This window comes from Neodiprion lecontei, chromosome 1, assembly GCF_021901455.1.
Source record: "Neodiprion lecontei isolate iyNeoLeco1 chromosome 1, iyNeoLeco1.1, whole genome shotgun sequence".
NCBI classification, from domain to species: domain Eukaryota; kingdom Metazoa; phylum Arthropoda; class Insecta; order Hymenoptera; family Diprionidae; genus Neodiprion; species Neodiprion lecontei.
The window spans coordinates 33227344-33241526 of record NC_060260.1 but is presented as its reverse complement, the minus strand read 5'-3'; the positions used below and the strand labels follow the sequence as shown (position 1 = coordinate 33241526).

At 41.5% G+C, this 14183-nt stretch overlaps 1 protein-coding gene across 1 annotated transcript; it reads right to left on the bottom strand.

Annotated features, from left to right (window-relative positions):
* Window positions 1-20: 20 nt before the first annotated feature.
* LOC107228139 (succinate dehydrogenase [ubiquinone] flavoprotein subunit, mitochondrial) lies at window positions 21-6303 on the bottom strand. Its single transcript, XM_015669511.2, has 12 exons — window positions 6256-6303; window positions 6103-6195; window positions 5671-5980; window positions 5316-5602; window positions 5113-5251; window positions 4778-4946; window positions 3239-3434; window positions 2769-2966; window positions 2137-2331; window positions 1854-1997; window positions 1168-1278; window positions 21-1098 (listed from the first exon to the last, which is right to left on the bottom strand). Exons 1-12 carry the CDS (start codon window positions 6301-6303, stop codon window positions 1012-1014), a joined length of 1977 nt encoding a protein of 658 aa, XP_015524997.1. The 3' UTR covers window positions 21-1011.
* Between the last annotated feature and the right edge of the window lie 7880 nt (window positions 6304-14183).

The window sequence follows — 14183 nt, the reverse complement described above, 5'->3', positions numbered from 1 at the left end:
CTCTCTTTTTCCAAACGCTGATTTACCGCAGCTAGATATCGATGCTTTGTAATTCGTCGAAGCATTATTGCAGCAAAGATCTAACGTTACGTTCTTCGTTCCAAGCCCCATACCGCAAACTTATAACCGACGTTCGCGCCAGCGCCGTACGCGCCAGCCAGTTACAGGAAAATACAATCACCGAGAACGACCTGCTGTGATAAATGTTGAGGAAACATGGTATTCGACTAAAACCTAACAGGGAATCGAATTCTCGTCTTCTTTTCGGTTCGTACCACGGCGTTTCATTTTCGGACGGCACACGCCAACACGGGTTAAAAATAGCGCCGACTCGGTATTCAATGTGTCGAATTTGAAGCGAACATAATATAGTTTGGGTTGTGTATTTTACTTACGCTTTTGTCTTACTAACTTCTCGCATTACCGTAAAATCCAGGGAGTTAAGTTTAAAGACAGTATAAACCAACGAATTTTATTTGAATATTCATAAGCTCGATCGATTTAAACAATCGTATGAATAAAATAAATACGTGTAAACATGATGTCTGTGAATAATATTTTTCCATCCGGTACAAGTTGCAGTTGTTTACTCACGCTTATACCACTTTCCTGATACGACACTCGAGATATACGTGCATGTTTTTATTTATATAAAAAGTAGGTATAGGTGAAATTCTACGAAACGTAAGTAAGCGACAAGAATAAACTATCGAATTGTGAAAGGAATTCATTTTGTTACACCACGAATTATGACCGTAAAGTCAACACGGGGAAAAAGCATAGTAGGTACAATACGTACCAAGGACAAACTAAAACGCGGTATAGGTACAACTGGAAATTATTTACTCGTATATAGTTTATCAACCTGCATTCACACGTATACTCCTTAGAATCTTGGAACGAGTTGATTATCAGTTGCACTTTTTTGATTTATCATCAGTTAATCTGAACCGGTTTATGCAACTATGTATATGCATATCTAGACCTTATGCCGGGTTAACGCCAACCTTGTTAGTAACTACGTACTGCTGGTGGCACATGTTCCGCTTCACTCTCGTCCAGAGTAGTGTCAATTACCGGCCGGTAGGTAATGCATATCTGAAAAGTAAATATACGTAAATATCTGGCTTCATCTTGTTAATTACTCGGACGATGCAGTGCACTCACAGAACCGTCGTCCTGGGCCCAAGTCAGAGTATGTTTGCGCCAATGTTTCTCAATAGGAAGTTTTTTCTGCCCCTCCAAGGGCTTGGAGTAATCGTACTCGTCGATTCGTTCCTGCAATAAATCAATGAATTTTACTTGTAAGGCGTTGTAAACATTCACTGTTGGAAATACAGCTTTTGCTTCGTTCATCGTGCGCGGATTGAAAATTCTAGAATCACCTGTGAAATTCAAGTTATTTCATCGGCCTACAAAAATTAATTGACTTAATAATGACGATCGATTTGTATTGTAGATATGTTCAACATTTACGAACATTATATATATATATTTAGATGTGTTGATATGTAGCCATGCTACACACCCGTTTCATCCTCTCAAGGTTAAGGAAAAATAAACGTCGAAATTTCATTCTCAAGAGAGGAACGAACTTGGGCGTGAACTCTTCACCGGTGTGGAACTTTCCTAAGAGCTATTTGAAAATCCGGAACATTTAAGATCTGACGAGATAGTAAACAGTCGCGTCGGTACAGTCCGTGTGAAAAATGTGATCCATTATAATTACTGTCCAAAACCTCTGATTCCAAAGTATCTTTTGAAATAGATCGCAGATCCGATGGAATCAGTTGCGAATGATGAAACACTTAACTAAATTAAACTAATTTAAGCAATAAATTAATCAACGAAACCTTGAAATCTTCTCTCGCGTGAGCTCCTCGCGATTCTTTCCGATTTTCTGCAGCATAGATAATGTGCATGCAGTTAAGCATCATATTTTGCAACTCCAAGGCTTCTACCAGTTCGGTATTCCATATCAAGGAGGTATCTTGCACCTGTCACGCAATCCACAAAATAAAAACAACCGTTAATTGATCATTTGTTTTGAGTCTTAGATACTGTGTAATTAACTTATACCTATGTGCTGATTATTGGCGCAGGTATTAAACGAAAAATAAGCTGAACATGACTCACGCAAAGGTTCGGCAGATCACACGTATACAATCGAGTCATTTCTCGACAGCCACGCTGAAGGATATCGCAAGTACGGAATACGGAGGCGTATTTATGCATAGTGCGTTGCATTTCTTCCCGCAAAGTTGCCACGGTGATGTTGCCCTGGCTGTAACGGGTCGCGTCGAAGCGACAAATGGACTGCTGTCCAATATCCTAAAATAATGTTTTGCTGGCTGATTGAGAGGCGAAACATTACAATATAATACCAACAAACATAACACTCCTCAACAATTCAATGCAATACTGCAGACCTTCACAATTGACTGACAAGCAAAGAGAATATGGTAAATACGGTTTCGAATAACAATGGATGTTCTAGAATGAACCATAGAATTGAATATAATCCGAATTCATCTTACGCGCATTATGCCTGACAATGGTCTTCCTGTATGCTATTTCGAATTCTGTAATTGCAAAGAGTCACAAGCGCATGGGTTTATGGCATGACTATGATTACTTGTGAGAAAGGCAATTCGGGTACATCGGAAATCTTGGGGACTAAACGTCTTGTGCGACGGCGACAAGTACCATTATTCTCAATAATAACATCAACTATTGTACGTCGGGGATCTTGATCATCGGTTACTCACGGGAGCAAGATCCATATGACGTTCACCCGGGCGCATCATGCAGTCTATATTATCCGCGATGGCTTTTCCAAAGACCAACGTTTCGATGAGGCTGTTGGCTCCGAGACGATTAGCACCGTGAACGGATACGCATGCGGTTTCACCAGCGGCCCACAAACGGTCCAATACTCTGTCATGCTCGTTTTCTCGCGTGAGAACCTCAACAGAATAATTTGTTCAATTGCCATGATAATCCTTCCAGTATATCTATACTAGTGTAGGTAGGAAATCGGAGTGCAAGACTTGAAACAAAAGACGACCGCGTAAAAAGGCCTTTATTAAGTTATCTGTGTTGAGGTATCTGATGTTAGAAATGCAGTGAGTCAAAAATACTAAAAGCACGTTTCCGTTCCCATGCTTTATAGATTCTTGAGTCTTTTGTCTCAACTCTCTCTTTCTTTCTCTCTCATTTGAGCCCATTGGATCGATACCTGGGCCCTGTAGTTACCCGGGATCCCTCCCATGTTATAATGCACTGTAGGTATAACCGGTATTGGTTCCTTCGTTACATCAACGCCAGCGAAAACCCAGGACAGATGGGAAATGCCCGGTAGCTGTTTTTCGATTACTTCTCGAGGTAGATGCGAGAGCTGCAGGTAAAGGTGATCTTTCTGGGGCCCCACACCTCTGCGTTGCAATTAGAACAACTCAAAACCGGTCAATAAACGAACGGTGCATAACGGAATATAATGAGTCATGGAGCTCGAATAGTTAAGACATAATAGAGTAAACACCGGCAAAACTTCGACTCGTGAAGTATAAAATACTCGTTATATGTCCTACGTAATGATCGGACCGGTCCGGTTCTCGGAGATGTGACGTGACCCGACAAAGACTACCTATTTGAATATATGATCGAAAGGTAAATATGATTTTGTAATGTACATAGAATTAGTATGACTATTAACTATTTACATTTTGGGGTCGCCAAATCTTTTTCATACAAGTATTATTGGCTATACCTTCGTTGTGTACCATTCAAACACGGTACTAGTTTTGTGAGACTTACATGTGTATGCATTCATCACACAAGCTTAGTTTGTTATGATTAAACGATACGCAATTTCCTAGAATACACTTCAGGTCGTGAAATTTCAGGCCTATGGTAGCTAGTAATTCAACAGTTTTTGAAATCTTCAAGCTACAAAGTTCTTCCCTAAACGAGGAGGACGTATTTTATGAAACCTCAAACAAGCAATATTTAACATATTTTATGAAGTTTCCTTCATAAAGGAACTTTATCTAACGAGGTAATAAATATCAGTAAAGGCCCAGTTGGATTCTCAACTTTTACTAGGCGAGAGAAAGCGATTCAAAAATGGTCGTGTATTAAACTAACTGAAGACCCGATAGACGGACCGAAAATATTTTACGATCAGATTAAAGAACCGTTTCAAATTGAAATCCGAAATATGCACCATTCACAAGTACATCGACTTCAAAGTTTGTTATGAGCTGTATGATTGTTACTCGTTTCTTAATATAAAACTCGAAAATTGAAGTACTTTTCGCAATAAGCAACACTCAAATATTCATTTGAGTTTTAAATATACTACCGCCACAGGATCCAAGGCAGGGTTTCAATACTTAGGACGACCACAAAGTAGAGGCATTTTCAAACGGAAGCACGTGTCGTATCACTCCTGACACGTGACCGGCGTACTAGTTGGAAGTTATTTTACTATCAAATGACTCAACGGAATCAACGTCTAATGACCGAAGTCATGAGACGTGATACTTTATAATGTAAAGCTATTCAAAACAATTTTCACACGCTTCGTTGAGTATGTGTTGATAATACGTCTATCTTTAATTTTACAGACACTGATTAAGATAATGAATTTACGTCCCACTCCCCGTTGTATTCGTTTTCAAAGCATATCATCAATTAGTAATGGATAAACAATGTTTAATGTACCAAACAAGTATCCACTTGGGGCAATATTGTTATCGCTAAGGAATTGCTGTACCTTCCGTCAAGTATTTCGAGTGTCATCGCTCTGGAAACGACATCCCTCGATGCCAGGTCCTTGGCGACAGGCGCGTACTCAGCCATAAAACGCTTTCCTGATGAGTTTATCAAGTATCCACCTTCACCCCTTACACCCTCGGTGACAAGGACTCCACTTCCATAGATTCCTGAATTAATCAACGTCATAAAAACAACTTTTACGTAACGCGCATACCGACTCTTTTCCCTGACTCATTCGTACAGGGTCAATTCACCTCTTAACCATTTACGGTTTTAATCACATTGCTGCGTCACTCAATGACATACACGTACCCATTTTAAAGTGCAACTAACCGGTTGGATGGAACTGCACGAATTCCATGTCTTGAAGAGGTATCCCAGCTCGTGAAACCATTGCCATTCCGTCACCGGTGCAAGAGTGTGCCGCCGTACATGAGAAGTAACATCTTTCAGTACCCCCCGTAGCGATGATCTACAGCAATATTGGGTTAAACGATACCTAACATAAGGTATGTGGAACTGAGTTGGCAACCCACAGTTTGGTGGCCTCTGAACCGATGCATCTGACCCGTCTCCAGCTCATAGGCCAAGACTCCCAAGCAGCAGTCACCGTGCATCAGTAAGTCGAGAGCAAAATATTCAACGAAGTAATGCACGTCGAAGCGGAGGCTCTGACCATAGAGAGTATGGAGGACGGCGTGACCGGTACGATCTGCCACAGCGCAAGTACGGTGAGCTTGACCACCTTTACCGAACTTCAATGACTGACCACCGAATGCTCGTTGGTAAATCTTTCCTTCCTTCGTACGACTAAACGCACATCCTGCGGCAGAGTAAGATCCGACATATCATTAGACCATGAATCAATCGGACATATTTTTTCGCAGTTACCATAGTTTTCGAGTTCAAAGACAGCCTTGGGTGCCTCTCGGGACAGGAAGTGGATCGCATCTTGGTCCCCAAGCCAGTCGGAGCCTTTGACAGTGTCATACATGTGCCAGAGCCAGTTGTCTGGCTCGTGATTGCCGATAGCTGCGTTTATGCCACCCTGGGCAGCCACGGTATGTGATCGTGTAGGAAAGAGTTTAGTAATAACTGCTACGCGATAACCTTTTGAGCCAAGACCGAAAGCAGTACGAAGACCGGTGCCACCAGCCCCGACAATCACACAGTCGTAGCAATGGTCGATCATCGGGTAACTCTATTGAAACATTTGAACTTACGTCAAGTTCCGAACGATGGTCAAGGTGGCGAACTTGGTGAAATACTCCTTGGGTAACTTACAAGCAATACTGATATATACAAAGAAATATTTCCACTTACACTGTCTTTTTCGGATTTTTCACACTTGCCTCTCTCCCCGGCGCTGATATTGACATGCAACCAACGGGCATTGCGAAAGGTTGATATCGATACCTATAACCAAGCAAGATTAGTGAATCAGTGACAGATAGATCAATAGTAAGCTAAACATACCCAGGAACTACTCAGACGCTTTAAACTCTGAGCTATCAATCGGTTCATTCCGATACAACACTGTTATTTACTTTATAGAAATAATCTAAACTCGACTGGATAGAGCCTTGGGAATTGAAAATATGAAATTTCTCATCAACATTGTCAATCGAGGGAAAGATAAACAAGCATCAAGTAAGTCGCGGATATCGTGATCACGGCAGGAATTACGTCTTTCCATATAGTAGTAATGAAAGCTGTAGGGTGACAGAAAAAAAGTGAAGAAATAGACTTTCTAGACTATTACTTGTCGTCATATCTAAGATCAATTTTGTCCCCGAACGACTGATCGGGGAAACGGTGAACTATTAGAGAGCCTATCTGTGACACTTCGGATAAAAAGACTAATACTTAGCAGCAATTTGGGACTGCGCTCAGCCGATTTCTCTCGCAAAATTACGTCGGAATAGTGCATGAAAGAATTTCTCCCAGCACTTTTCAAAATCGCGAAAATTTTCGACAAAAATAAAGAGGGGTTAACCTTACTTTTTCTTCATTTTTGGAGCCGAAAATTTTTGGTCTCAGATTCGATTTAAATGACCCTTATCTGACCAATTGGACCCTCAGGAACTCAGAAATCGCAGCGAAAAGAGCGTAGGACCAACAGGAGAGAAACAGCGAGCGAAAAAGCACCTGCTGAAAAATGTCGAAAACACAGGTTCTCGTTTTTTGGCTGTAACTTTTGATGCGTTCATCGCAGCGTATTGGAATTGCGCCCAATCGATTTCTCTCGCAAAATTACGTCGACATGGTGCGCCAAAGATTTGATTCCAGCACTTTTGAAAATCACGAAAATTTTCGCCAAAAATACAAAGGGGTTAGCCTTACTTTTTTTTTGAGCAAAAAACTTTTGGTCTCAGATTCGATTTGAATGACCCTTATCTGACCAATTGGACCCTCAGGAACTCAGAAATCGCAGCGAAAAGAGCGTAGGACCAACAGGAGAGAAACGGCAAGCGAAAAAGCACCTGCTGAAAAATGTCGAAAACACAGGTTCTCGTTTTTTGGCTGTAACTTTTGATGCGTCGATCGCAGCGTATTGGAATTGCGCCCAATCGATTTCTCTCGCAAAATTACGTCGACATGGTGCGCCAAAGATTTGATTCCAGCACTTTTGAAAATCGCGAAAATTTTCGCCAAAAATACAAAGGGGTTAGCCTTACTTTTTTTTTTGAGCAAAAAACTTTTGATCTCGGATTCGATTTAAATGGCCCTTATCTGACCAATTGGACCCTCAAGAACTCAGAAATCGCAGCGAAAAGAGCGTAGGACCAACAGGAGAGAAACGGTGAGCGAAAAAGCACCTGCTGAAAAATGTCGAAAACACAGGTTCTCGTTTTTTGGCTGTAACTTTTGATGCGTTGATCGCAGCGTATTGGAATTGCGCCCAATCGATTTCTCTCGCAAAATTACGTCGATATAGTGCGCCAAAGATTTGATTCCAGCACTTTTGAAAATCGCGAAAATTTTCGCCAAAAATACAAAGGGGTTAGCCTTACTTTTTTTTTGAGCAAAAAACTTTTGGTCTCAGATTCGATTTAAATGACCCTTATCTGACCAATCGGACCCTCAGGAACTCAGAAATCGCAGCGAAAAGAGCGTAGGACCAACAGGAGAGAAACGGTGAGCGAAAAAGCACCTGCTGAAAAATGTCGAAAACACAGGTTCTCGTTTTTTGGCTGTAACTTTTGATGCGTTGATCGCAGCGTATTGGAATTGCGCCCAATCGATTTCTCTCGCAAAATTACGTCGATATAGTGCGCCAAAGATTTGATTCCAGCACTTTTGAAAATCGCGAAAATTTTCGCCAAAAATACAAAGGGGTTAGCCTTACTTTTTTTTTGAGCAAAAAACTTTTGGTCTCAGATTCGATTTAAATGACCCTTATCTGACCAATCGGACCCTCAGGAACTCAGAAATCGCAGCGAAAAGAGCGTAGGACCAACAGGAGAGAAACGGCGAGCGAAAAAGCACCTGCTGAAAAATGTCGAAAACACAGGTTCTCGTTTTTTGGCTGTAACTTTTGATGCGTTGATCGCAGCGTATTGGAATTGCGCCCAATCGATTTCTCTCGCAAAATTACGTCGATATAGTGCGCCAAAGATTTGATTCCAGCACTTTTGAAAATCGCGAAAATTTTCGCCAAAAATACAAAGGGGTTAGCCTTACTTTTTTTTTGAGCAAAAAACTTTTGGTCTCGGATTCGATTTAAATGACCCTTATCTGACCAATTGGACCCTCAGGAACTCAGAAATCGCAGCGAAAAGAGCGTAGGACCAACAGGAGAGAAACGGCGAGCGAAAAAGCACCTGCTGAAAAATGTCGAAAACACAGGTTCTCGTTTTTTGGCTGTAACTTTTGATGCGTTGATCGCAGCGTATTGGAATTGCGCCCAATCGATTTCTCTCGCAAAATTACGTCGATATAGTGCGCCAAAGATTTGATTCCAGCACTTTTGAAAATCGCGAAAATTTTCGCCAAAAATACAAAGGGGTTAGCCTTACTTTTTTTTTGAGCAAAAAACTTTTGGTCTCAGATTCGATTTAAATGACCCTTATCTGACCAATTGGACCCTCAGGAACTCAGAAATCGCAGCGAAAAGAGCGTAGGACCAACAGGAGAGAAACGGCGAGCGAAAAAGCACCTGCTGAAAAATGTCGAAATCACAGGTTCTCGTTTTTTGGCTGTAACTTTTGATGCGTCGATCGCAGCGTATTGGAATTGCGCCCAATCGATTTCTCTCGCAAAATTACGTCGACATGGTGCGCCAAAGATTTGATTCCAGCACTTTTGAAAATCGCGAAAATTTTCGCCAAAAATACAAAGGGGTTAGCCTTACTTTTTTTTTTGAGCAAAAAACTTTTGGTCTCAGATTCAATTTAAATGACCCTTATCTGACCAATCGGACCCTCAGAAACTCAGAAATCGCAGCGAAAAGAGCGTAGGACCAACAGGAGAGAAACGGTGAGCGAAAAAGCACCTGCTGAAAAATGTCGAAAACACAGGTTCTCGTTTTTTGGCTGTAACTTTTGATGCGTTGATCGCAGCGTATTGGAATTGCGCCCAATCGATTTCTCTCGCAAAATTACGTCGATATAGTGCGCCAAAGATTTGATTCCAGCACTTTTGAAAATCGCGAAAATTTTCGCCAAAAATACAAAGGGGTTAGCCTTACTTTTTTTTTGAGCAAAAAACTTTTGGTCTCAGATTCGATTTGAATGACCCTTATCTGACCAATCGGACCCTCAGGAACTCAGAAATCGCAGCGAAAAGAGCGTAGGACCAACAGGAGAGAAACGGCGAGCGAAAAAGCACCTGCTGAAAAATGTCGAAAACACAGGTTCTCGTTTTTTGGCTGTAACTTTTGATGCGTTGATCGCAGCGTATTGGAATTGCGCCCAATCGATTTCTCTCGCAAAATTACGTCGATATAGTGCGCCAAAGATTTGATTCCAGCACTTTTGAAAATCGCGAAAATTTTCGCCAAAAATACAAAGGGGTTAGCCTTACTTTTTTTTTGAGCAAAAAACTTTTGGTCTCAGATTCGATTTAAATGACCCTTATCTGACCAATCGGACCCTCAGGAACTCAGAAATCGCAGCGAAAAGAGCGTAGGACCAACAGGAGAGAAACGGTGAGCGAAAAAGCACCTGCTGAAAAATGTCGAAAACACAGGTTCTCGTTTTTTGGCTGTAACTTTTGATGCGTTGATCGCAGCGTATTGGAATTGCGCCCAATCGATTTCTCTCGCAAAATTACGTCGATATAGTGCGCCAAAGATTTGATTCCAGCACTTTTGAAAATCGCGAAAATTTTCGCCAAAAATACAAAGGGGTTAGCCTTACTTTTTTTTTGAGCAAAAAACTTTTGGTCTCAGATTCGATTTAAATGACCCTTATCTGACCAATCGGACCCTCAGGAACTCAGAAATCGCAGCGAAAAGAGCGTAGGACCAACAGGAGAGAAACGGCGAGCGAAAAAGCACCTGCTGAAAAATGTCGAAAACACAGGTTCTCGTTTTTTGGCTGTAACTTTTGATGCGTTGATCGCAGCGTATTGGAATTGCGCCCAATCGATTTCTCTCGCAAAATTACGTCGATATAGTGCGCCAAAGATTTGATTCCAGCACTTTTGAAAATCGCGAAAATTTTCGCCAAAAATACAAAGGGGTTAGCCTTACTTTTTTTTTGAGCAAAAAACTTTTGGTCTCGGATTCGATTTAAATGACCCTTATCTGACCAATTGGACCCTCAGGAACTCAGAAATCGCAGCGAAAAGAGCGTAGGACCAACAGGAGAGAAACGGCGAGCGAAAAAGCACCTGCTGAAAAATGTCGAAAACACAGGTTCTCGTTTTTTGGCTGTAACTTTTGATGCGTTGATCGCAGCGTATTGGAATTGCGCCCAATCGATTTCTCTCGCAAAATTACGTCGATATAGTGCGCCAAAGATTTGATTCCAGCACTTTTGAAAATCGCGAAAATTTTCGCCAAAAATACAAAGGGGTTAGCCTTACTTTTTTTTTGAGCAAAAAACTTTTGGTCTCAGATTCGATTTAAATGACCCTTATCTGACCAATTGGACCCTCAGGAACTCAGAAATCGCAGCGAAAAGAGCGTAGGACCAACAGGAGAGAAACGGCGAGCGAAAAAGCACCTGCTGAAAAATGTCGAAATCACAGGTTCTCGTTTTTTGGCTGTAACTTTTGATGCGTCGATCGCAGCGTATTGGAATTGCGCCCAATCGATTTCTCTCGCAAAATTACGTCGACATGGTGCGCCAAAGATTTGATTCCAGCACTTTTGAAAATCGCGAAAATTTTCGCCAAAAATACAAAGGGGTTAGCCTTACTTTTTTTTTTGAGCAAAAAACTTTTGGTCTCAGATTCAATTTAAATGACCCTTATCTGACCAATCGGACCCTCAGAAACTCAGAAATCGCAGCGAAAAGAGCGTAGGACCAACAGGAGAGAAACGGTGAGCGAAAAAGCACCTGCTGAAAAATGTCGAAAACACAGGTTCTCGTTTTTTGGCTGTAACTTTTGATGCGTTGATCGCAGCGTATTGGAATTGCGCCCAATCGATTTCTCTCGCAAAATTACGTCGATATAGTGCGCCAAAGATTTGATTCCAGCACTTTTGAAAATCGCGAAAATTTTCGCCAAAAATACAAAGGGGTTAGCCTTACTTTTTTTTTGACCAAAAAACTTTTGGTCTCAGATTCGATTTGAATGACCCTTATCTGACCAATTGGACCCTCAGGAACTCAGAAATCGCAGCGAAAAGAGCGTAGGACCAACAGGAGAGAAACGGCAAGCGAAAAAGCACCTGCTGAAAAATGTCGAAAACACAGGTTCTCGTTTTTTGGCTGTAACTTTTGATGCGTCGATCGCAGCGTATTGGAATTGCGCCCAATCGATTTCTCTCGCAAAATTACGTCGACATGGTGCGCCAAAGATTTGATTCCGGCACTTTTGAAAATCGCGAAAATTTTCGCCAAAAATACAAAGGGGTTAGCCTTACTTTTTTTTTTGAGCAAAAAACTTTTGATCTCGGATTCGATTTAAATGGCCCTTATCTGACCAATTGGACCCTCAAGAACTCAGAAATCGCAGCGAAAAGAGCGTAGGACCAACAGGAGAGAAACGGCGAGCGAAAAAGCACCTGCTGAAAAATGTCGAAAACACAGGTTCTCGTTTTTTGGCTGTAACTTTTGATGCGTTGATCGCAGCGTATTGGAATTGCGCCCAATCGATTTCTCTCGCAAAATTACGTCGATATAGTGCGCCAAAGATTTGATTCCAGCACTTTTGAAAATCGCGAAAATTTTCGCCAAAAATACAAAGGGGTTAGCCTTACTTTTTTTTTGAGCAAAAAACTTTTGGTCTCAGATTCGATTTAAATGACCCTTATCTGACCAATCGGACCCTCAGGAACTCAGAAATCGCAGCGAAAAGAGCGTAGGACCAACAGGAGAGAAACGGTGAGCGAAAAAGCACCTGCTGAAAAATGTCGAAAACACAGGTTCTCGTTTTTTGGCTGTAACTTTTGATGCGTTGATCGCAGCGTATTGGAATTGCGCCCAATCGATTTCTCTCGCAAAATTACGTCGATATAGTGCGCCAAAGATTTGATTCCAGCACTTTTGAAAATCGCGAAAATTTTCGCCAAAAATACAAAGGGGTTAGCCTTACTTTTTTTTTGAGCAAAAAACTTTTGGTCTCAGATTCGATTTGAATGACCCTTATCTGACCAATCGGACCCTCAGGAACTCAGAAATCGCAGCGAAAAGAGCGTAGGACCAACAGGAGAGAAACGGCGAGCGAAAAAGCACCTGCTGAAAAATGTCGAAAACACAGGTTCTCGTTTTTTGGCTGTAACTTTTGATGCGTTGATCGCAGCGTATTGGAATTGCGCCCAATCGATTTCTCTCGCAAAATTACGTCGATATAGTGCGCCAAAGATTTGATTCCAGCACTTTTGAAAATCGCGAAAATTTTCGCCAAAAATACAAAGGGGTTAGCCTTACTTTTTTTTTGAGCAAAAAACTTTTGGTCTCAGATTCGATTTAAATGACCCTTATCCGACCAATTGGACCCTCAGGAACTCAGAAATCGCAGCGAAAAGAGCGTAGGACCAACAGGAGAGAAACGGCGAGCGAAAAAGCACCTGCTGAAAAATGTCGAAATCACAGGTTCTCGTTTTTTGGCTGTAACTTTTGATGCGTCGATCGCAGCGTATTGGAATTGCGCCCAATCGATTTTTCTCGCAAAATTACGTCGACATGGTGCGCCAAAGATTTGATTCCAGCACTTTTGAAAATCGCGAAAATTTTCGCCAAAAATACAAAGGGGTTAGCCTTACTTTTTTTTTTTGAGCAAAAAACTTTTGGTCTCAGATTCAATTTAAATGACCCTTATCTGACCAATCGGACCCTCAGGAACTCAGAAATCGCAGCGAAAAGAGCGTAGGACCAACAGGAGAGAAACGGTGAGCGAAAAAGCACCTGCTGAAAAATGTCGAAAACACAGGTTCTCGTTTTTTGGCTGTAACTTTTGATGCGTTGATCGCAGCGTATTGGAATTGCGCCCAATCGATTTCTCTCGCAAAATTACGTCGATATAGTGCGCCAAAGATTTGATTCCAGCACTTTTGAAAATCGCGAAAATTTTCGCCAAAAATACAAAGGGGTTAGCCTCACTTTTTTTTTGAGCAAAAAACTTTTGGTCTCAGATTCGATTTGAATGACCCTTATCTGACCAATTGGACCCTCAGGAACTCAGAAATCGCAGCGAAAAGAGCGTAGGACCAACAGGAGAGAAACGGCAAGCGAAAAAGCACCTGCTGAAAAATGTCGAAAACACAGGTTCTCGTTTTTTGGCTGTAACTTTTGATGCGTCGATCGCAGCGTATTGGAATTGCGCCCAATCGATTTCTCTCGCAAAATTACGTCGACATGGTGCGCCAAAGATTTGATTCCAGCACTTTTGAAAATCGCGAAAATTTTCGCCAAAAATACAAAGGGGTTAGCCTTACTTTTTTTTTTGAGCAAAAAACTTTTGATCTCGGATTCGATTTAAATGGCCCTTATCTGACCAATTGGACCCTCAAGAACTCAGAAATCGCAGCGAAAAGAGCGTAGGACCAACAGGAGAGAAACGGTGAGCGAAAAAGCACCTGCTGAAAAATGTCGAAAACACAGGTTCTCGTTTTTTGGCTGTAACTTTTGATGCGTTGATCGCAGCGTATTGGAATTGCGCCCAATCGATTTCTCTCGCAAAATTACGTCGATATAGTGCGCCAAAGATTTGATTCCAGCACTTTTGAAAATCGCGAAAATTTTCGCCAAAAATACAAAGGGGTTAGCCTTACTTTTTTTTTGAGCAAAAAA

Coding starts and splice junctions, on each gene's coding strand:
- LOC107228139 (XM_015669511.2), bottom strand. CDS start 6,303: ATGAACCGATTGATAGCTCAGAGTTTAAAGCGTCTGAGTAGTTCCTGG. Junction 5,981..6,102: donor AAAAATCCGAAAAAGACAGT/GTAAGTGGAAAT, acceptor ATGTTTCAATAG/AGTTACCCGATGATCGACCA. Junction 1,279..1,853: donor ACGCGAGAGAAGATTTCAAG/GTTTCGTTGATT, acceptor GATTTATTGCAG/GAACGAATCGACGAGTACGA.